The sequence below is a fragment of the Triturus cristatus genome, chromosome 1_1 (genome assembly GCF_964204655.1).
Source record: "Triturus cristatus chromosome 1_1, aTriCri1.1, whole genome shotgun sequence".
Lineage (NCBI taxonomy): Eukaryota > Metazoa > Chordata > Amphibia > Caudata > Salamandridae > Triturus > Triturus cristatus.
This window is the reverse complement of record NC_140579.1, coordinates 683965260-683984221: the sequence shown is the minus strand read 5'-3', so window position 1 is coordinate 683984221 and position 18962 is coordinate 683965260. Positions and strand designations below refer to the sequence as shown.

At 42.4% G+C, this 18962-nt stretch overlaps 1 protein-coding gene across 1 annotated transcript in view; it reads right to left on the bottom strand.

Moving 5' to 3' along the window:
• LOC146870881 (butyrophilin subfamily 3 member A2-like) overlaps positions 1-18962 on the bottom strand; it is a 104370-nt gene that overhangs the window by 38803 nt on the left and 46605 nt on the right. Inside the window, exon 3 of the mRNA XM_085599718.1 lies at positions 2862-3209. Coding sequence (XP_085455844.1) covers positions 2862-3209 — 348 coding nt within the window. The remainder of the gene's footprint in view (positions 1-2861; positions 3210-18962) is intronic.

The following is an 18962-nucleotide window of genomic DNA, read 5'->3' as shown; positions in this document are numbered from 1 at the left end:
CCAAAGTTATGAAATGTCCACTGGTCTAAATTCAGAGCATGGTTACTCCATCAGGCGACAGAGCATTTTATTCAGTCGCCCCGATGGAGTAATTTCCATACTTTAATGTTTAAACAGGAAGGGGGTTAGGGGGTTTAAATAAATAAAAAACACACTCCCCCCCCTGCTCCTCTGTCATCCGAGCAGCCGGCCTGCCTGCAAACCTCCTGCAGCAGGAAAACATAAAACGATCATAATAATTATCATTTTAGGTTTCCTTTCTTTCACTGCTTCAAAGCAGCAGGGCCCCCAGTTATTATCATTTTAGGTTTCCTTTCTTTCACTGCTTCAAAGCAGCGGGGCCCCCAGTTATTATCATTTTATGTTTCCTTTCTTTCACTGCTTCAAAGCAGTGGGGCCTCGAGTTATTATCATTTTAGGTTTCCTTCCTTTTACTGCTTCAAAGCAGTGGGGCCTCCAGTTATTATCATTTTAGGTTTCCTTTCTTTTACTGCTTCAAAGCAGCGGGGCCCCAGTTATTATCATGTTATGTTTCCTTTCTTTCACTACTTCAAAGCAGTGGGGCCCCCAGTTATTATCATTTTATGTTTCCTTCCTTTCACTGCTTCAAAGCAGTGGGGCCCCCAGTTATCATCTTTTTAAGTTTCCTTTCTTTCACTGCTTCAAAGCAGTGGGGCCTCCAGTTATTATCATTTCATGTTTCCTTTCTTTCACTGCTTCAAAGCAGCGGGGCCCCCAGTTATTATCATTTTATGTTTCCTTTCGTTCGCTGCTTCAAAGCAGCAGGGCCTCCAGTTATTATCATTTTAGGTTTCCTTTCTTTCACTGCTTCAAAGCAGCGGGGCCTCCAGTTATTATCATTTTAGGTTTCCTTCCTTTCACTGCTTCAAAGCAGCGGGGCCTCCAGTTATTATCATTTTATGTTTCCTTTCTTTCACTGCTTCAAAGCAGTGGGGCCCCCAGTTATTATCATTTTAGGTTTCCTTTCTTTCACTGCTTCAAAGCAGCAGGGCCTCCAGTTATTATCATTTTAGGTTTCCTTTCTTTTACTGCTTCAAAGCATTGGGGCCCCCAGTTATTATCATTTTAGGTTTCCTTTCTTTCACTGCTTCAAAGCAGTGGGGCCCCCAGTTATTATCATTTTATGTTTCCTTTCTTTCACTGCTTCAAAGCAGTGGGGCCCCCAGTTATTATCATTTTATGTTTCCTTTCTTTCACTGCTTCAAAGCAGCGGGGCCTCCAGTTATTATCATTTTATGTTTCCTTTCTTTCACTGCTTCAAAGCAGTGGGGCCCCCAGTTATTATCATTTTAGGTTTCCTTTCATTCACTGCTTCAAAGCAGTGGGGCCCCCAGTTATTATCATTTTAGGTTTCCTTTCTTTCACTGCTTCAAAGCAGTGGGGCCCCCAGTTATTATCATTTTAGGTTTCCTTTCTTTCACTGCTTCAAAGCAGTGGGGCCTCCAGTTATTATCATTTTAGGTTTCCTTTCTTTCACTGCTTCAAAGCAGCAGGGCCTCCAGTTATTATCATTTTAGGTTTCCTTTCTTTTACTGCTTCAAAGCATTGGGGCCCCCAGTTATTATCATTTTAGGTTTCCTTTCTTTCACTGCTTCAAAGCAGCGGGGCCCCCAGTTATTATCATTTCATGTTTCCTTTCTTTCACTGCTTCAAAGCAGCGGGGCCCCCAGTTATTATCATTTTATGTTTCCTTTCGTTCGCTGCTTCAAAGCAGCGGGGCCCCCAGTTATTATCATTTTAGGTTTCCTTTCTTTCACTGCTTCAAAGCAGCAGGGCCTCCAGTTATTATCATTTTAGGTTTCCTTTCTTTTACTGCTTCAAAGCAGTCGGGCCCCCAGTTATTATCATTTTATGTTTCCTTTCTTTCACTGCTTCAAAGCAGCGGGGCCTCCAGTTATTATCATTTTATGTTTCGTTTCTTTTACTGCTTCAAAGCAGCGGGGCCCCCAGTTATTATCATTTTATGTTTCGTTTCTTTTACTGCTTCAAAGCAGTGGGGCCCCCAGTTATTATCATTTTAGGTTTCCTTTCTTTCACTGCTTCAAAGCAGTGGGGCCCCCAGTTATTATCATTTTAGGTTTCCTTTCTTTCACTGCTTCAAAGCAGCGGGGCCCCCAGTTATTATCATTTTAGGTTTCCTTTCTTTCACTGCTTCAAAGCAGTGGGGCCTCCAGTTATTATCATTTTATGTTTCCTTTCTTTCACTGCTTCAAAGCAGCGGGGCCCCCAGTTATTATCATTTTAGGTTTCCTTTCTTTCACTGTTTCAAAGCAGTGGGGCCTCCAGTTATTATCATTTTAGGTTTCCTTTCTTTCACTGCTTCAAAGCAGCGGGGCCCCCAGTTATTATCATTTTATGTTTCCTTTCGTTCACTGCTTCAAAGCAGTGGGGCCTCCAGTTATTATCATTTTATGTTTCCTTTCGTTCGCTGCTTCAAAGCAGTGGGGCCTCCAGTTATTATCATTTTAGGTTTCCTTTCGTTCACTACTTCAAAGCAGAGGGGCCTCCTGTTATTATCATTTTAGGTTTCCTTCCTTTCACTGCTTCAAAGCAGTGGGGCCTCCAGTTATTATCATTTTATGTTTCCTTTCTTTCACTGCTTCAAAGCAGTGGGGCGACGCTTCTCCGCCTTGGTGGAGTAGCCGCCGCTGTGTTTAAACCAGTCCCCTAGTCTCTAAAGCTGTATGATGACTGAACTTAAAGAACACTGCTATACATTTTGAGAAGGGCGTTTCTCTTCCTAGTATGCTCGCATCTCTGTGAAGTTTCTGAGATACTGAATATGATTGAACAGGGTGATCATAACAATATTGTTAGAATGAAATGTACATGTGACTGACCTGCCACCTTCAATTCCACCACTGCCTCTTCATAGAAGAATCCTGCATCATAGAAACATGAGTAGAAGCCACCATCAGAAGGCCGGACATTGTGTATCATCAAGGACACGCTGCCGGCTTTGATGCCGTCTTTAACAAGGGTTGTCCTGCTTCTGTACTCTGCCATCTGATTTTGATACTGGTCCTCTCTTTTCCGATACAAGTGGACAAGGTCCTGGTATTTGCCTTTAAACCACCTTATAGTCATGTTCTCTGCATTGATCTGGGGTGACAGGTGACATGGTAACACAGCATCTTGTCCAAGAGGGATGACCAGGGGCAGGTCCAGTCCAATGACAGAAAATAACCCTGAGAAAAAATAAATATGTAGACTGTTAAGAGAAGAAACACATAGGATGAAACATACAAAGTGTAAATTGGGGCATAATCCTCAAATGTGCTGCAGATTATCTCTCCTAGTGAGCACCTTTTAAAATGTGCGCCCGGCGCAGTCAAGGCAAATACGCCGTATTATGGTGAATATACTGCCCCCAGGGCAGCCGCGAACTTGCGCTGCCTTGGAGGCGGTGCATTCCTGTGAAAAACGGAGGCTGCTTTGCAGCGGCTCCATGTTTCCACAGTGCAGGCGGCAACCTGCCTGCACTTTGAAGGGGGATTAGCGATCCCCTTGCAGGCAGGTGCAGTTCAGGGGCAGTACCTGCCTGCAAGTGGATATCTGGGGGGTACAATAGACCTCCTGCCCCCCGGCCAGAAGGCTGCAGTCAAGTCGCACTGAAATACAGTGCAGGCGAAGAGGCGAATGGATTCCCTCATTTGCATGGTGCACGCCCCCATGCAAGTGGGGGAACGCCCTCTGAAGATGGGGATGGCACTTTATGTTCGCCAGCACTAACGGTATTACAGAAGGGGCTGCATAAGCGTCGGTGCTGCAGATCGGCGCATATAAATTCTCCCTACTTCCACGGACAGAGTAAATCCACAGTCGCACGCACATACACTCATCATACGCTAGGGCCCATCACACTAAAATTCACACTATTACTCTATCCACACTGAATACAGGAGAGAAACCTAAACCTATCTGCATCTAAAACGAGGTCAATGCGACCATAAAGATACAGTCCTGAGTCCTGATTTTAAACATAGGAAATACATTTGAAACTCAATAAATGACAAAGAAATAACCACCCGACACTGGAATTCAAACAAATGGTTGTTTATCTAAATTAGTTCAAATGAAAGTCAATCAATAGCAAAATCATTATTCTCATAGTTACCTATTCTAGCTAAATGGGTCAGGACAGGTCTCTCAGTAAAGTCTCTCGAGCTGCCGTCCTCAGCAAAAGTTCAGGAAGAAGTGGCCTCAAAAATCTACAGACCCTCTCTAGCCTAGTAATATTTATAACAAAACTAGCGAAATAAAAGTAACAAACAAATTCTGAATGTCCGTTGAGCCGCTGAGCAGAGCGAGCAGGAAAGGATGTCACTTGGTAACATTTAGAAAACCTCCGCTCAGGAAAAATCACAAAAATAAAAACACGGAAGAAGGAAACTCGAGTTTGCAAGCGATACATTCATGAATGCTCTTCCTTGGTACCATAGCAGAGCCACCGCAGATTTATCGTTGTTCATTGTGGCTTTATTCTTTTCCAAGGGCAATTGGAAGCATGCCCGGAGCTGCTGTCCTCACGGAAACTTTTAAATCAGACAGAGGCTGTGGTCAGGTGACTTTCAACCATGTTCAGCAAGGCCTCTCGTCACATCTCAATCACTCGAGCGCAGGCTGTAAATAGCAGCCATCTTTGTTTAGCTCAAAACGGACCATCTTAATTAAAAGAAACACAAAACAACGTTACCACATCATAATGATTATACAGTGTTAATCCCCACTAATACCCTTATGTGTATGTAATTACCTAGCCGTCTGCAACACAAAGAAGCATTAGCACACGTTATTTTTAAAGCGCAAACTCGAAAGAAATAGCACTTTTGCGATACTCATTTAATTAAATTGCATATATTATTAAGCAACATATATGCATTCCCACGTGTAGTTTCTCTCATTAGTAATGTTGGTTAATAAAGACTTTTAATGAAACTAATAATTAGTGATTATAAATTAGTAATTTTAATCAAAACATATAAACAAAACTGGAGCTTAAAACTCAATAAATTTTCAACAGAAAACTCTGCTCCAGCAATCCCCCATTTGGTGATATATTATCACCACAAAAACAAACCCCAAAAAAAATGTTGTCCCAATTTTTAGGAGAAATTGAAAATGTCTTTTATGGCACAACATTAAACACCAGACTCTCTCACATCATCCCTCTTCGACTCCAAGTACACACTCTCCCTCAATTCTTCTAATTCTATTTCTTGTGGGTCTCTCCTTGACCTCTTTTGTTTCTTTTCAGCATTTCCTCTAATTATTCTCTTTTTCCCTCCCCTGTTTTTACAACACAAACACCCCAATCTTAGTATCAATAAAGCAACAATTACGCATGTCAATGGAAATAATATCCTACCAATAATGGTACTACCTATCTTAGCAATAAAACTCTTAACAGCAACTATCTTATTAGCTATTTTAGTCCAGATACTTTCAGCTTCCAGTGGTACTAATTCTTCATGCAAATCAGTAATATTTTTGATATAGACCTTTAGATCTCTGCTTTCGTCAGGAATGTAAGTGCAACAATGTTGAACCTTCAGCATTCCACAAACTCCACCCTCCTTGGCCAATAGAATATCAAGGGCAAGTCGATTTTGCATAGACATGGCACGTACGGCAATCATCTCCGTATTTACCAAAAGAAACCCTCCAGCGGTACTTGTCGATAAGCGATCCACCACTGTTGACAGTTTCAGAATTCCATATGCATTTAAAGAAATTCCCACTGCTGGAATTAAAGCTCCAAAAATATCACCCACAATTTCTGACAAAGTTTCTCTCTTAAAACGTGTTAGTAAATTAATGTGTTCTACATCTTCTATTCTATCTATATGGAAAATCTTTGGAAAGACCAGGCCCACATAACACGTGCCATACCAATGGTCAGGCAACTTGTAATAAGCCTTGTTCCCACAAACATAATACACTCCTGGGAAAACTGGATCTTCTCCACCTTTAAAACCCCATCCTGTCGCAATGAAGTATGTATCATGACACTCACTAGTCCCAACAAAATAATTATCATATTGGGATTTCTTTCTGGTAATGCATAGTTTACCCTTCTGTGGTGCATCTAAAGCCAAAGTTGGACTAGCCCCATTCCTCAATTCCTTTCCCATCTCAATATCCCATATTGTCTCACTCACTTTATATTTCCCTGACTTTTCATGCATGCTCATTCTCCTTTCCTCTACCATGTCTAGGAAAGCCTTCTCCTCCTCTTTCAAACTGCAAGTTAAATTGTTTCTAAAAATGTAATCTAATGTTAATTCTTGTTTCTCAATAAAAATCTCACAAAAATGTTAGCTTCTTTAGCTGGATTCAACTTTTTGTTCATAGGCAATTGCCAAAAAATGTTATCTTTGTTAGACATCCCATAATCTATTTTCCCTAACAAATAAAAAACACTACTTAGCACACTACATGAAATTCCATACGTAGCCGGTAAATGGTGATAAGTAACACCTTCTGAAACGGATGCAGGTAATTGCATACAAACATAGCAATCCCTAACTTCCATTGTCTTTACGTATTCATACAACAACTTTGAAAAAACATTGCTAGAAAAATCATTAATCGACCTATCTTTATGTATGTAAATGTTACTAATTCTAGTTGGAACTACTCTGTGAACTCTTCTCTACATTGGTCACATTCTCAGTCTGTATTCCAAAAGTGTCTATTGTAACTCTAAAAGTAACTAATAAAGCTAGTACACCCCATAATAGCATTAATAATCCAGTACAGCAGCAGCACATTCTACACCATCTTTTCAAAAAGGCACATCTACTTTGATTATTCTCTGTGTTAGCCATTTTACTACTTTGGCAGTGTCTTTTGACTTAGCCTCTTCTACTCCACTACTGAGTTTTAGAACTCTAGATTATTTCACACAGCTAATTTCAGATTTTCTCTTTTCACTTTTCTCCAAGTGACTCCTTTAGTTCACTCAATTTGGACTTTCATCACTTTTCACTTCTTCTTCAGCAACATCAAATTGTATCAGATCTTCAACAACATCCTGAGCATCTGACTCCTCTCCAATGTCAGTCAAGATAACTTTCAGGATTCCAACAGTTTTCTCTTCAACCACTTCACGTATGGTCCCCTCTGGATTTCCTTGACTCTCTGCCTCTTCACCTTCAGACAGTGCCACGTACGTCCATTCCGGTGACCTATACTTCTGGTTAGGTTTCCTGATTCTCTTGATCTCCTCTGGTTCTTTTGAGACCTTTTGTTTTTCACCTTTTGCTTGATTCTGACTCGACACCTCGTTCACCTGTTCAGCTTTCGATGAATTTGCTCGTGTCAGTCTGTACCTCAGCCTCTTTATCCTGTTAGGCCAAAGATCTCCTCTTACAACCCTTTTTGGTCTCACGTCTTTATTATTTCTTTCTCCGATCCAAGTTCTCTTTCTCAGAACTCGACCCTCTGATTTCTCATTTTCACTCTCATCTGATTCTATCTCATTTGCCTCTTGTTCTTCAACAATTTTCTTTTGCTCCACAGTCTTTTCCACCACCGATTGAGTTTTCCCTAATTCTGTCCCTCCTCGGGTCTCCGACACGCAATCTTCTTGCTGTCTACTTGTCCCTTCACCTAGCTTATCAGGAATGTTCCCTACACCTCCTCGGGGGTCTTCCGCAATCTGTCCCTCTCTATCTTCTTCTGACCCTGCTTCTTCAGGTGTAATCTCAAGTGGATTTTCAACCTCCTCATCTGATTCAGGTGTAGTCTCTGTGGAATTGCTCTTTTCTCTTCTTTCTTCTCCACTGCTTGTTGGAACTTCAGGCACTCTTACAGAATCCGATCTCTCCTCTGAGACTCTCAATGTTTCTCTTGAAGCCTCTCTTGGAAAGAAAAAAGAATCACCTGACTCTCTTTCTCCTTCACCCCTTTCAGGATTCTTTTTTCTTCTCACTGGTTCAGTTTCTGCATCATCACTGGAATCTGACTCTTCAAAATACTCCTTACCAGTCCCATCCTTTGGATTTGGAACTCTCAGAGTATGACTTGCATGCACCCAGTTTTTCACACCAGCACACTTTACTGCAGTTGTTGTAGTCAGAATAACTTGTCTTGGCCTTCCCCACCTTGGAACCAAGCAATTTCTTCTCCTGTGCACCTTAATCCTCACCCAGTCCCCTGGACTCAGATCATGGGCTTGCTTCTTCTCAAGTGTGGTAGCGTCTTCTCCAACCTGGTGAAACACAGAATGAACTGCGTCAGCCAGGCCTTTACAGTAATCCAAAATCATGTCATCAGTTATTGTCATCAACTTGTTGACAGGCCCAAATGCATGTCTCATCGCACGTCCCATTAATATTTCGTGCGGACTCAACCCTGTGGTTCTATCTGGAGTAGACCTAATAGTCATAAGCACTAGAGGCAAGACGTCAGGCCATTTCATTCCAGTGGCTAAACACATCTTACCAATTCGGTTTTTTATTGTGCCATTCATCTGTTCAACGACGCCAGAAGCCTCTGGTCTGTATGCACAATGTAGCTTCTGCTGTATGCTCAATGCTTCACAAATTAAACCCATGAGTTCATTGTAGAAGTGTACACCTCTGTCAGACTCAATTGTCACTGGGAACCCGTACCTAGGAATCAACTCTCTTAACAGTAACTTTGCAACTGTTATTCCATCATTTTTCCTAGTCGGATAGGCCTCCACCCATCTTGAGAACAAACAGACTACCACTAGAACATACCTCAATCTGTTCACTTGGGGCATTTCAATGAAATCTATTTGCATTCTGGTAAAAGGACCTCCTTCTCTGCCTATTGTTCCTAGACTCACCACTGTCTTTTTCCCAGTATTGAACTGCTGACAAATCAAACATCTTTGACAGATGCTCTCTGCAATCAACCTGAACTTTGCATTGTACCAGGTTTGCTTAAAGGACCTAATCATTGCGTCCCTTCCCAAATGTCCCTGGCCATGATACATTTTTGCCATTGTCGACAACATGGAATTAGGCATGACTGGTCTACCATCTCTATAGATCCAAACATGATCTGTTTCTCTTGGGGCACAACCTGCCTTGATCCAATCTCTCATTTCCTCATCTCCTGCCTCATCCTGCAACTGTTTCACTTCATCCCACGTTTCTAGGACATTAGTAAACATCACAGAACAAAAAGACATCTCCCTTTCTCGTCCCCTGTTAATAGAATGATTGTTCTTTGCACAATACTGTGCTATGTCATTGGCAAAACGATTACCAAGAGTAACAAAATCATCTCCTTGTCCATGAGCAACACACTTCACAACTGCTAACTCTTTAGGCAGCTGTATCGCCTCAAGCAACTTTCCAATCACTTCAGCATTCTTTATTGGAGTCCCACTCGACGTCAAGAAACCTATCTGTAGCCAAAGCTGGCCGAAATCATGAACGACTCCAAATCCGTACTGACTATCAGTCATCACAGTCACTCTCAAATTCTTCCCAATTTTGCAAGCTTTCGTCAATGCCACCAATTCAGCCACCTGAGCAGATCTCACTCCTTTCAAAGGCAAAGCTTCCATAACTTCTGAAACCTTGCACACTGCATATGCTGCACTCAGCACACCATCATCAGTCCTCAGACATGATCCATCCACAAACACCACATGATCACTCTCAGGCAACGGCAAATCTCTTAAGTCTGGTCTGGGTTTTGTGCAGTAATCAAGCACATCCAAACAATCATGATCAACATCATCTCCCACATTCACATTGTCAGCATCTGGTAACAACGTCGCTGGATTCACATTCACACATCTCTCAAGAGTCACATTTGATGCTCCCAGAATGATTTTCTCATATTTAGTCGACCGACTATGTGACATGTACTGAGTCCTGCTTTTTGTCAAAAGAATATCCACATCATGAGGTACGAATACCCTTACAGGATATCCCATTATTATGCCCGCACTCTGTTCCAAGCTTCTGCATGTAGCAGCTACTGCTTTCAGACAACCTGGCAAACCCACAGCTACGGGGTCAAGTGTCGATGAGAAGTACGCAATTGGCCTTCTCAGGTGTCCATGCTTCTGAATTAACACTGAAAGTGCACATTCATTTCTCTCACTGCAGTACAACTCAAACTCTTTCTCATAGTCTGGTATTCCCAAAGCAGGGGCTTCACACATTCTGCTCTTTAACTCTTCAAATGCTGCCATTTGGTCTGCATCCAATTCCAATGGGTCTTTCACTTCACTTTTGGTCAGTTTAATCAGTGGCTTTGCTATCAGGGAGAAATTACTTATCCACTGACGACAATAACCCACCATCCCCAGAAACATCCTCACCTCTCTCTGGGTCATCGGGGCTCTCATTCCTCTGATAATTTTGATCCTATCAGTCATCTTTCTCAGACCCTTTTCAATATTGTGTCCAAGATAATGCACCTCTTTCTTGCAAAATTGCAATTTGGCTGGAGATACCTTTAAACCTCCATCTGCCAGATGATTCAGTAAAGCTATGGTATCTACTTCACAAGCTTCACGTGTCTTCGATGCCACAAGTAAGTCATAGATATACTGCACTAGTACTGAGCTTTCAGGCATGATCAAACTCTCCAATGATTTCTTCAATAACTGATTGAATATCGAAGGACTCTCTGTATACCCCTGTGGGATTCGGCACCATGCTAAAATACGCTGTCCAAACCGAAATGCAAAAATCGGCTGGCTGTCATGATGTAATGGAATTGAAAAGAAAGCATGACACAAATCAATTACCGTGTACCACTCAGCATCATGAGGAATCGGATACAAAATCACTGAAGGATTTGGCACAATGGGACAACATGCCACCACAATTTTGTTAACTTTTCTCAAATCTTGTACAATCCTGAACTTTCCATTAGGTTTCTTTAGCCCCATTATCGGTGAATTACACGGGCTACTCAGTAACTCTCTCAAAACACCCTGTTGAATCATCTTGTCAATTATAGGAGTTATTCCCTCAATTATTTCCGGTGTCAATCTGTACTGAGGAATATTAGGATAAACAATCCCCTCTTTCACTGAAATCTTCACTGGATCTACATTATTCATCAATCCCACATCTTCTCCAGTAAAATCCCAAACGGCTGTTTTCACGGTGTGTCTCAACTCCTGAGGCAAATCATCTGGATTAAACACAGCATATGTACCAACAATCTCACTCTCTCTATTATCTAGAGTCATCTGGTACAAAACATCCTCATCTGGTGTCTCTAAAGCTATTCCATCCGGAGTACAGAAAATTGTACAATTCATCTTGCACAATAGGTCCCTACCTAACAAGTTCACTGGACTAGTGTCACAGACTACAAACCTGTGCATGTCTGAAAATTTCCCTATTCTTACCCTTACTGGTTCGGTAAAACGAGTCTTAATCTGTGTATTGGCTACACCAACCACTTGTATTGCTCCGTCCGAGAGAGGAAGATTTCTAATATCTGCTGACCTGACAGTTGATCTCGTCGCCCCTGTGTCTACCAAAAATGTAACACTCTCCCCATTTATTTTCCCATCTACAAATGGTCCTGCCTGGTCTATTTCTAGAGTTGCACCAAGTATGCACTCTTCCTCCTCTCTTCGGCACCGTCAATAGTCCCCTTCAGACTCACTCCCCTCATTCTTTAACCAGTACTGCTGTACCAGGTTAGAACGTCTCGGTTTGTTTACCTGCTCATCATTGTAGAATCCTGAGTCCTGGTTATACTTTTGGGACCCTCTATTCTGCGGCAAGGGCGGTTTTGGCTCTTGACTCTGCTGTCTGATAACCTTCTGCTGTTGCTGCTGATGATTACACCCCTCGTTCTGCACCTGTTGATTTAAGGGTTTATTCTCATTACTCACTAATGGTGGATTCGTACACTCGGATCTCCAATGCCCCAATTGGCCACAGTTGTGACAAGGGAACTTTTTCTTTGCTTCTTCAAGATTCCCCTTTCCTTTTTCCGCATATCTGAGTCTATTTATTGGATTATTTGCTTGTTCCACCATCTGTGCTTCTTGTCTTTCAGCCACCTTCACCTGTGCCCACATTGCTTTCTCTTTCAGCTTTCTCTGTTTTGCTTCAATCTCATCACTGAAGTACTTTGCATGTCTCAAGATTTCATCAATCTTTTTACTCTGCCAATCAACTGTATGCTCACGTATTCTTTCACTGATTTTAGGTCTCAGGCCATATACAAATCTGTATACAAAATGACTCAAATCCTTATCACCCAGGTGTTCATCTCCACTGAACTGTTTAAAAGCCAGTATCAGCCTTTCGTAAAAAGCATGAACTGATTCTTTTGCTTCCTGATGTGTTCGATCTATCTTAACCCAGTCTGTCTCCTTTGGGGGTACTTTATTTTTCAAGAATACAATTACCTGATCTTATTTCCTCATGACCTCTGGATCTGGTGCTCCTGTTTTCGGATCTCTTGGATACTCTTTAGCAGGCCAATCTACAACTATTTTACACTCAGCCCACAAGTCTGCTGGAACAATTATATCAAACAGACTATTCAGGTCAATCCACAGCACTTTTGACAATTTCACAAACCTGTCTACCGGCCTATACCACTCGACGGGCTTTTCTCTCAGTCGAGGGAAATCATTCGTAAATGACAAAATATCCTGTCTAGTCCATGGGACATGTACATATCCTCCTCCAGGAATCTCTCTCATAGGATAAGCATCCACGGTTTTCTCTTTTTCTCTCATGGGAAAAGCGGAGTAAGTCCTGTCCACTGAATCTTCCCTTTTCTTGTACCACCTATCCTTCCACTTTTCCACATCACCCCATTTTCGCAATAAGGCAATCATTTCCTTAATCTGTCCTGTTCTGTCAGAGAAATCCACCCTGTAAGGCTTCTGCAAAACTTTCACCTTATCCATGTCAACTCCTTGTTCACTCGCTATTGCCCTTAACCTGTCATGTGTACTTTTAGCCCTCCAGGTGATACTCTTGCACATGAATAACAACTCTCCATCATGATGGTTTTTCAGTATATCTGTAGGAATTGTTCCTGCAATAAGCTCCTCCAATTCTATGCGCAACCTGGCTACATCAATTGCATGTGAATCTTTATCCTTCTTTTGAAGAACTTTCAACCAATCATTCAAATCTTCAGCTGTTATTTCAGTAGACTTTTTCACTGCACCCACTTGTTCTGACATCCTCTGTGGTTCCAAAATCGTTCCTCCCAAACAACCAGTATTCAATCCTGAATTAGGCTGTACATCTGATCCTCCTGCCTCAAATTATTTTCACCCGTCCTCATTCCTGATTCTTCCAAAGTGCAAGAACCAACCAAACCATTTCCAACATAGGGAACTGTCAAACCATTTTCACCCATTCTTTGCTTATCAAAAATAGGCACAACCGGACCCATCGTTACAGGCACTGTAACAGCTTCCAGATTTTTCGTCAGCTCTCTAATTTTCTCAGTCAGCTCAGATATGGTTCTGGCTAATTCTCGTGTTTTCTCGTCACTGACTCTATTCTCTCTCTCTCGCTCTCTCTCTCTCTCCCTTTCCGTGAAAGAGCTATCACTTTTCAGATCAGGTGTCATAACCTCAGTTGAAAATGAAAATGAAAAATGGTGGTGCAAGAATAAGATAGTCCAATGAGTCAAAAAATTCTTTTAACTAAATGTCCTCTTTAATTTTCATTTAAATTTTGTAGGTAAAAAGATTGGTCAGCCAACGCGTTTCATTCCCTCAAGGGGAACTTCATCAGGGCTGTAACATGATAAAACAACATAAATATTACAAATAAATCATAGAGCATCATAGAGCACAGGACTTACAACATGAACAGATGACCATATAGTATGTAAATCATACAGACAAAACAAATTTTCAACAACATTTAAAAGTGCCCATGAAATTACACAAATCGACATCTGAGACATTTACATCACGATAAAAACATATGTACAAACAAATGTTTGGGTAACGACAATTTTTCACAATTCGCAAAGTATCTCTTATTGGAGTAGCAACTGGCGTGCTCTCCTCTGGTTCTGGTCTATACGGAGGTGGTCTCTTGTAAATCATGTCATCCAAGACCTCATCCTCGTAATCATTAGGCCCATACCTTCTCACTTCTGTATCAGGCACCTTTTCTGCACCTTTCCTCCCTTCCGCTTCTTCAACAGTTCTCATAGGATATAATCCCTCTGACATACTAGCATCTCGCCATCTCCTCATTCGATCATGATGAGTCTCACGATCATATTTCCTCCCGAACATATACCTATAGTTGCCTCCACTCCTCTGCTTTTCTCGCTCATGCACCTCATCTTCCCATTCTACCAAAGCCTCGAACTGTGTCGGCCTTGGTCTAGGCTCTAGACACATCATTTTTTCCCGTAAATTTCTGAACACGGCCAGATTAAATGAACCATGTTCCGGGAACGCTAAAACACCATCGCCCTTAGTGTACTTAGCCCAGTTATCTAACCATATACAGGTATGATACCCATATTTCGCAACCATGAAGGATGCAGGAGTTCTCGTTGGAGGTAGCAATTCACCCTCTCTACTTATTATGTTTTTATCCTTGTCGAACCACCTTTAAATTTTACCGAACAAGGATTTCTTCTTCTTTTCCTCAGGTTGGTAATACATTTTAACGTTTACCAATATTCTCTAGTCCCTTCCGCAACTGTACGATCTTCTGTCCAATAACAGCGCGACTCACACCAACGCACCAATCCTGGAGCGTCTACGTCACCCTGTACTCCTTCCAATCCCTGCGAGCTCACACTAACGCACCAATCCCAGCGCGAGCACTGTTCTGATCCACTACCCAATCACAGCGCGGTCTGTATGACGCCCTGACGTCAATAGTCGCTGCAGTCGCTTCTGCTCCTGTCTTCTGTCACTCGTCTACCCCTCCTGTACAAAGCCTTCTCAGTAGACTTCGTTTCAGATTCTACAAAAGCTATTAGTTACAACATATAAACATCTCCATTGTCTGCTTCGCTAACCACAGAATAGTAAAGAAATTCTTTCTCACAAGAATCCCGCTTCTCTCTAGAACAGCGCTTACCTCTGCTGCACTACGGAATAATTACTTTGACACAGTAGCACATCCCTCTACTCTGCCCTTCTAACATGCATCCATTAACTGTTTCCTCTAGGACTGCTCCTAAAAGTCTCACAATCAATTAAATGCTCATACATTCACGCACTTTCACACCAGAAAAATGTAGCACTACCACACAGAATCCTGCCTTTCCCGAGAACAGCGAACAGTCTGTCCCACTACAGAATTATAACACACGTTAACCAAGCAGCGCTTACCTCTGCCCAGTCCTACAGACAAGCTCAGAGAATACCCATTACTTCTCCAGCGATAAGCTTTAACGGCGAACCTTACGGATCCCTGGGACTTAAGACCAGAGTTTCACAGATAACCTTCGCTACCATACACACTCCTTTTATACCGGAAATATATCTCTAATAGTAACACACGACGATGTCACTGATTCCGAACCCAGACAATGTGACGCGCAACTTCAATTGTCAAACGTTTTTCCCCGCATACGTACAGGGCCAACAATCCCGTTTTTCCCGAGAGCAGCACTCACTTCCCTCTGCCCTACTACGGAACCGTCACCAGCTCCCCACGTTCCAGAAGCCGTACACACTACATAGAACTCAATACGACGACCTCAACATATAGTATTAGTACATATACCAACATCAACCAATAAACCAATGAATCAAAAGCCTATGTACAAGCAATCTATCAGATCAAGACAATAATCTAAAACCATCATACTGCTACCAGGAAACTGCTGCAGATCGGCGCATATAAATTCTCCCTACTTCCACGGACAGAGTAAATCCACAGTCGCACGCACATCCACTCATCATACGCTAGGGCCTATCACACTAAAATTCACACTATTACTCTATCCACACTGAATACAGGAGAGAAACCTAAACCAATCTGCATCTAAAACGAGGTCAATGCGACCATAAAGATACTGTCCTGAGTCATGATTTTAAACATAGTAAATACATTTGAAACTCAATAAATGACAAAGAAATAACCACCCGACACTGGAATTCAAACAAATGGTTGTTTATCTAAATTAGTTCAAATGAAAGTCAATCAATAGCAAAATCATTATTCTCATAGTTACCTATTCTAGCTAAATGGGTCAGGACAGGTCTCTCAGTAAAGTCTCGAGCTGCCGTCCTCAGCATAGGTTCAGGAAGAAGTGGCCTCAAAAATCTACAGACCCTCTCTAGCCTAGTAATATTTATAACAAAACTAGCGAAATAAAAGTAACAAACAAATTTTGAATGTCCGTTGAGCCGCTGAGCAGAGCGAGCAGGAAAGGATGTCACTTGGCAACATTTAGAAAACCTCCGCTCAGGAAAAATCACAAAAATAAAAACACGGAAGAAGGAAACTCGAGTTTGCAAGCGATACATTTATGAATGCTCTTCCTTGGTACCATAGCAGAGCCACCGCAGATTTATCGTTGTTCATTGTGGCTTTATTCTTTTCCAAGGGCAATTGGCAGCATGCCCGGAGCTGCTGTCCTCACAGAAACTTTTAAATCAGACAGAGGCTGTGGTCAGGTGACTTTCAACCATGTTCAGCAAGGCCTCTCGTCACATCTCAATCACTCGAGCGCAGGCTGTAAATAGCAGCCATCTTTGTTTAGGCCAAAACGGACCATCTTAATTAAAAGAAACACAAAACAACGTTACCACATCATAATGATTATACAGTGTTAATCCCCACTAATACCCTTATGTGTATGTAATTACCTAGCCGTCTGCAACACAAAGAAGCATTAGCACACGTTATTTTTAAAGCGCAAACTCGAAAGAAATAGCACTTTTGCGATACTCATTTAATTAAATTGCACATATTATTAAGCAACATATATGCATTCCCACGTGTAGTTTCTCTCATTAGTAATGTTGGTTAATCAAGACTTTTAACGAAACTAATAATTAGTGATTATAAATTAGTAATTTTAATCATAACATATAAACAAAACTGGAGCTTAAAACTCAATAAATTTTCAACAGAAAACTCTGCTCCAGCATCGGCAGCCCCTTCTGTTATATAAAAGTGTCCTGGGGGCTCAATGCGTCAGTTTGTAAATATGGAGCAGCGTGGAGCACTGATTGCGCCAACGCTGCATCAAAAAAATGAAGATGCGGCTGCGCTAGCTCCTTGTAAATATACCCCTGCGTACACACCACTCAGAACTTGTTAATAATTTCAGGAGTTTAACTGGTTTGCTCTCATGTAGGTGTGTGTTGTCTAATTCAACTTACAATCCTCATGCAGCCTGTAGGGATAGCACTTCATCTTCATATACTCATGGTTATCCTAAATTAGAACAAGCATCGGCAAAGCCAATAGGTCTCACCTATGCAAGAGTAATTGGCTTTGCAATGTTTTTTAGCCATGTTGTACACCAGCTTGGCTGCTGTTCAGCATAGCTAAAAGTTACTGGTTTAGAGAACCAAGGAGGAGATTGTGAGAATGGAGTGGCAAACAAAAGAGCAGGGTGGAATACAAAGGTGTAGATCAATACACATTCAGCAGAATTCACATGTAACTCATTGACACACAGCACATACAGCCACTTGGATGGACTGCTGCTGGCGGGGTAAAGCCCGGGATGATGTGGGCGGTTGATCACTTAGGGAGGTTTTTCTCAGACCACTCTTCGGTGCTTCTACGTCTACATTGGGGAAGAGGTCTCGGACGGTGAGGAGATGTAGTATGCCCTCTGAACTCCTGATGAATCCAGCTAGCCCAGAAAGGTTGGCAACTGCAATTCAGGAGTATCTGGAACGCAAATGGGGCACTACCATCTCTAGGGCTAATCAATGGGATTCTCTTAATGCGGTGGTCTGAGGGCTCTATATAGGGATCACATGTGGTGTTCCTTAGCAATATTGACAGACTTCGGCACATGTGAGCGTTTGTGGACCGACCTTCGGGGGTGGGCGGACTCTCATATGTCCACGGGTAGATTCTTGGAAATCAGCGCTCCTTGAACGAGAAGTAAGAGACTCTGGACCACCACACACTTATTGCCAAGCAACAGTGCCTGCACAAGGAAGGTGACAAGTTCAGTCAATTACTAGTCTGGAAATTGAGGAGCAAATATGAGATCTCACCTATATTGCATTTACAGTCGCTGGATGGGTGATGCGTGACATAACATCAGGATATTCTCAGGGTCTTAGTAGACCACTTTCAGGGTGTGCATAGAGCCAGGGTAGATGATCAGCTGGAGCTGGCAGAGGAGGTCCTTACGGAACTGGACCTGCCTCGTCTCTCGCGAGACGGGACAAATGACTTGGAGGAGGCTATCACACTAAAGGAGCTTAGGCTTGCCTTGCTGGAGCTAAATATGGTGAAGGCCGCCAGGGTTGACGGCTTCCCAACCAATTTCCTACCAACCTACCTCATGAAAATGATGGAGAAACTATTGAAAGTATTTTTAGAGGCTTGTATGGTTGGGACTCTGACTCCTACCTATGCGAGAGGTAATCATTTGTCTCGTGCTGAAGCCGGAGGGTGCCCCAGAGGATCCCTCCTCGTAGCACACTCTTACTATGACCAATTCTGATTTTATCATCCTCTGTAAGTTGTTGGCGAGGCAGTTGTAGAGGGTGGTGCGTGGGTTGGTTCATGCCAGCTCGTAGCATGGCACCCAATCTCTGCAATTAACACATGTACTGCACAAGAACACCGGAATGGACCAACATATGACGCTTGTATCAATCGACCTAGAGAAGGCCTTTGATACTGTCAACTGGAGCCATCTCATTGCAGTGCTCTGGGGGATGGTCTTTGGCCTGGCGTTCCTGGGCTGGATTCAATTGCTATGAATGACCCATGGTTCGGGTAGGCGGTGAGGTGTCAGAGGCATGGCCGGGTCTGGTGGCTCAGTGGACT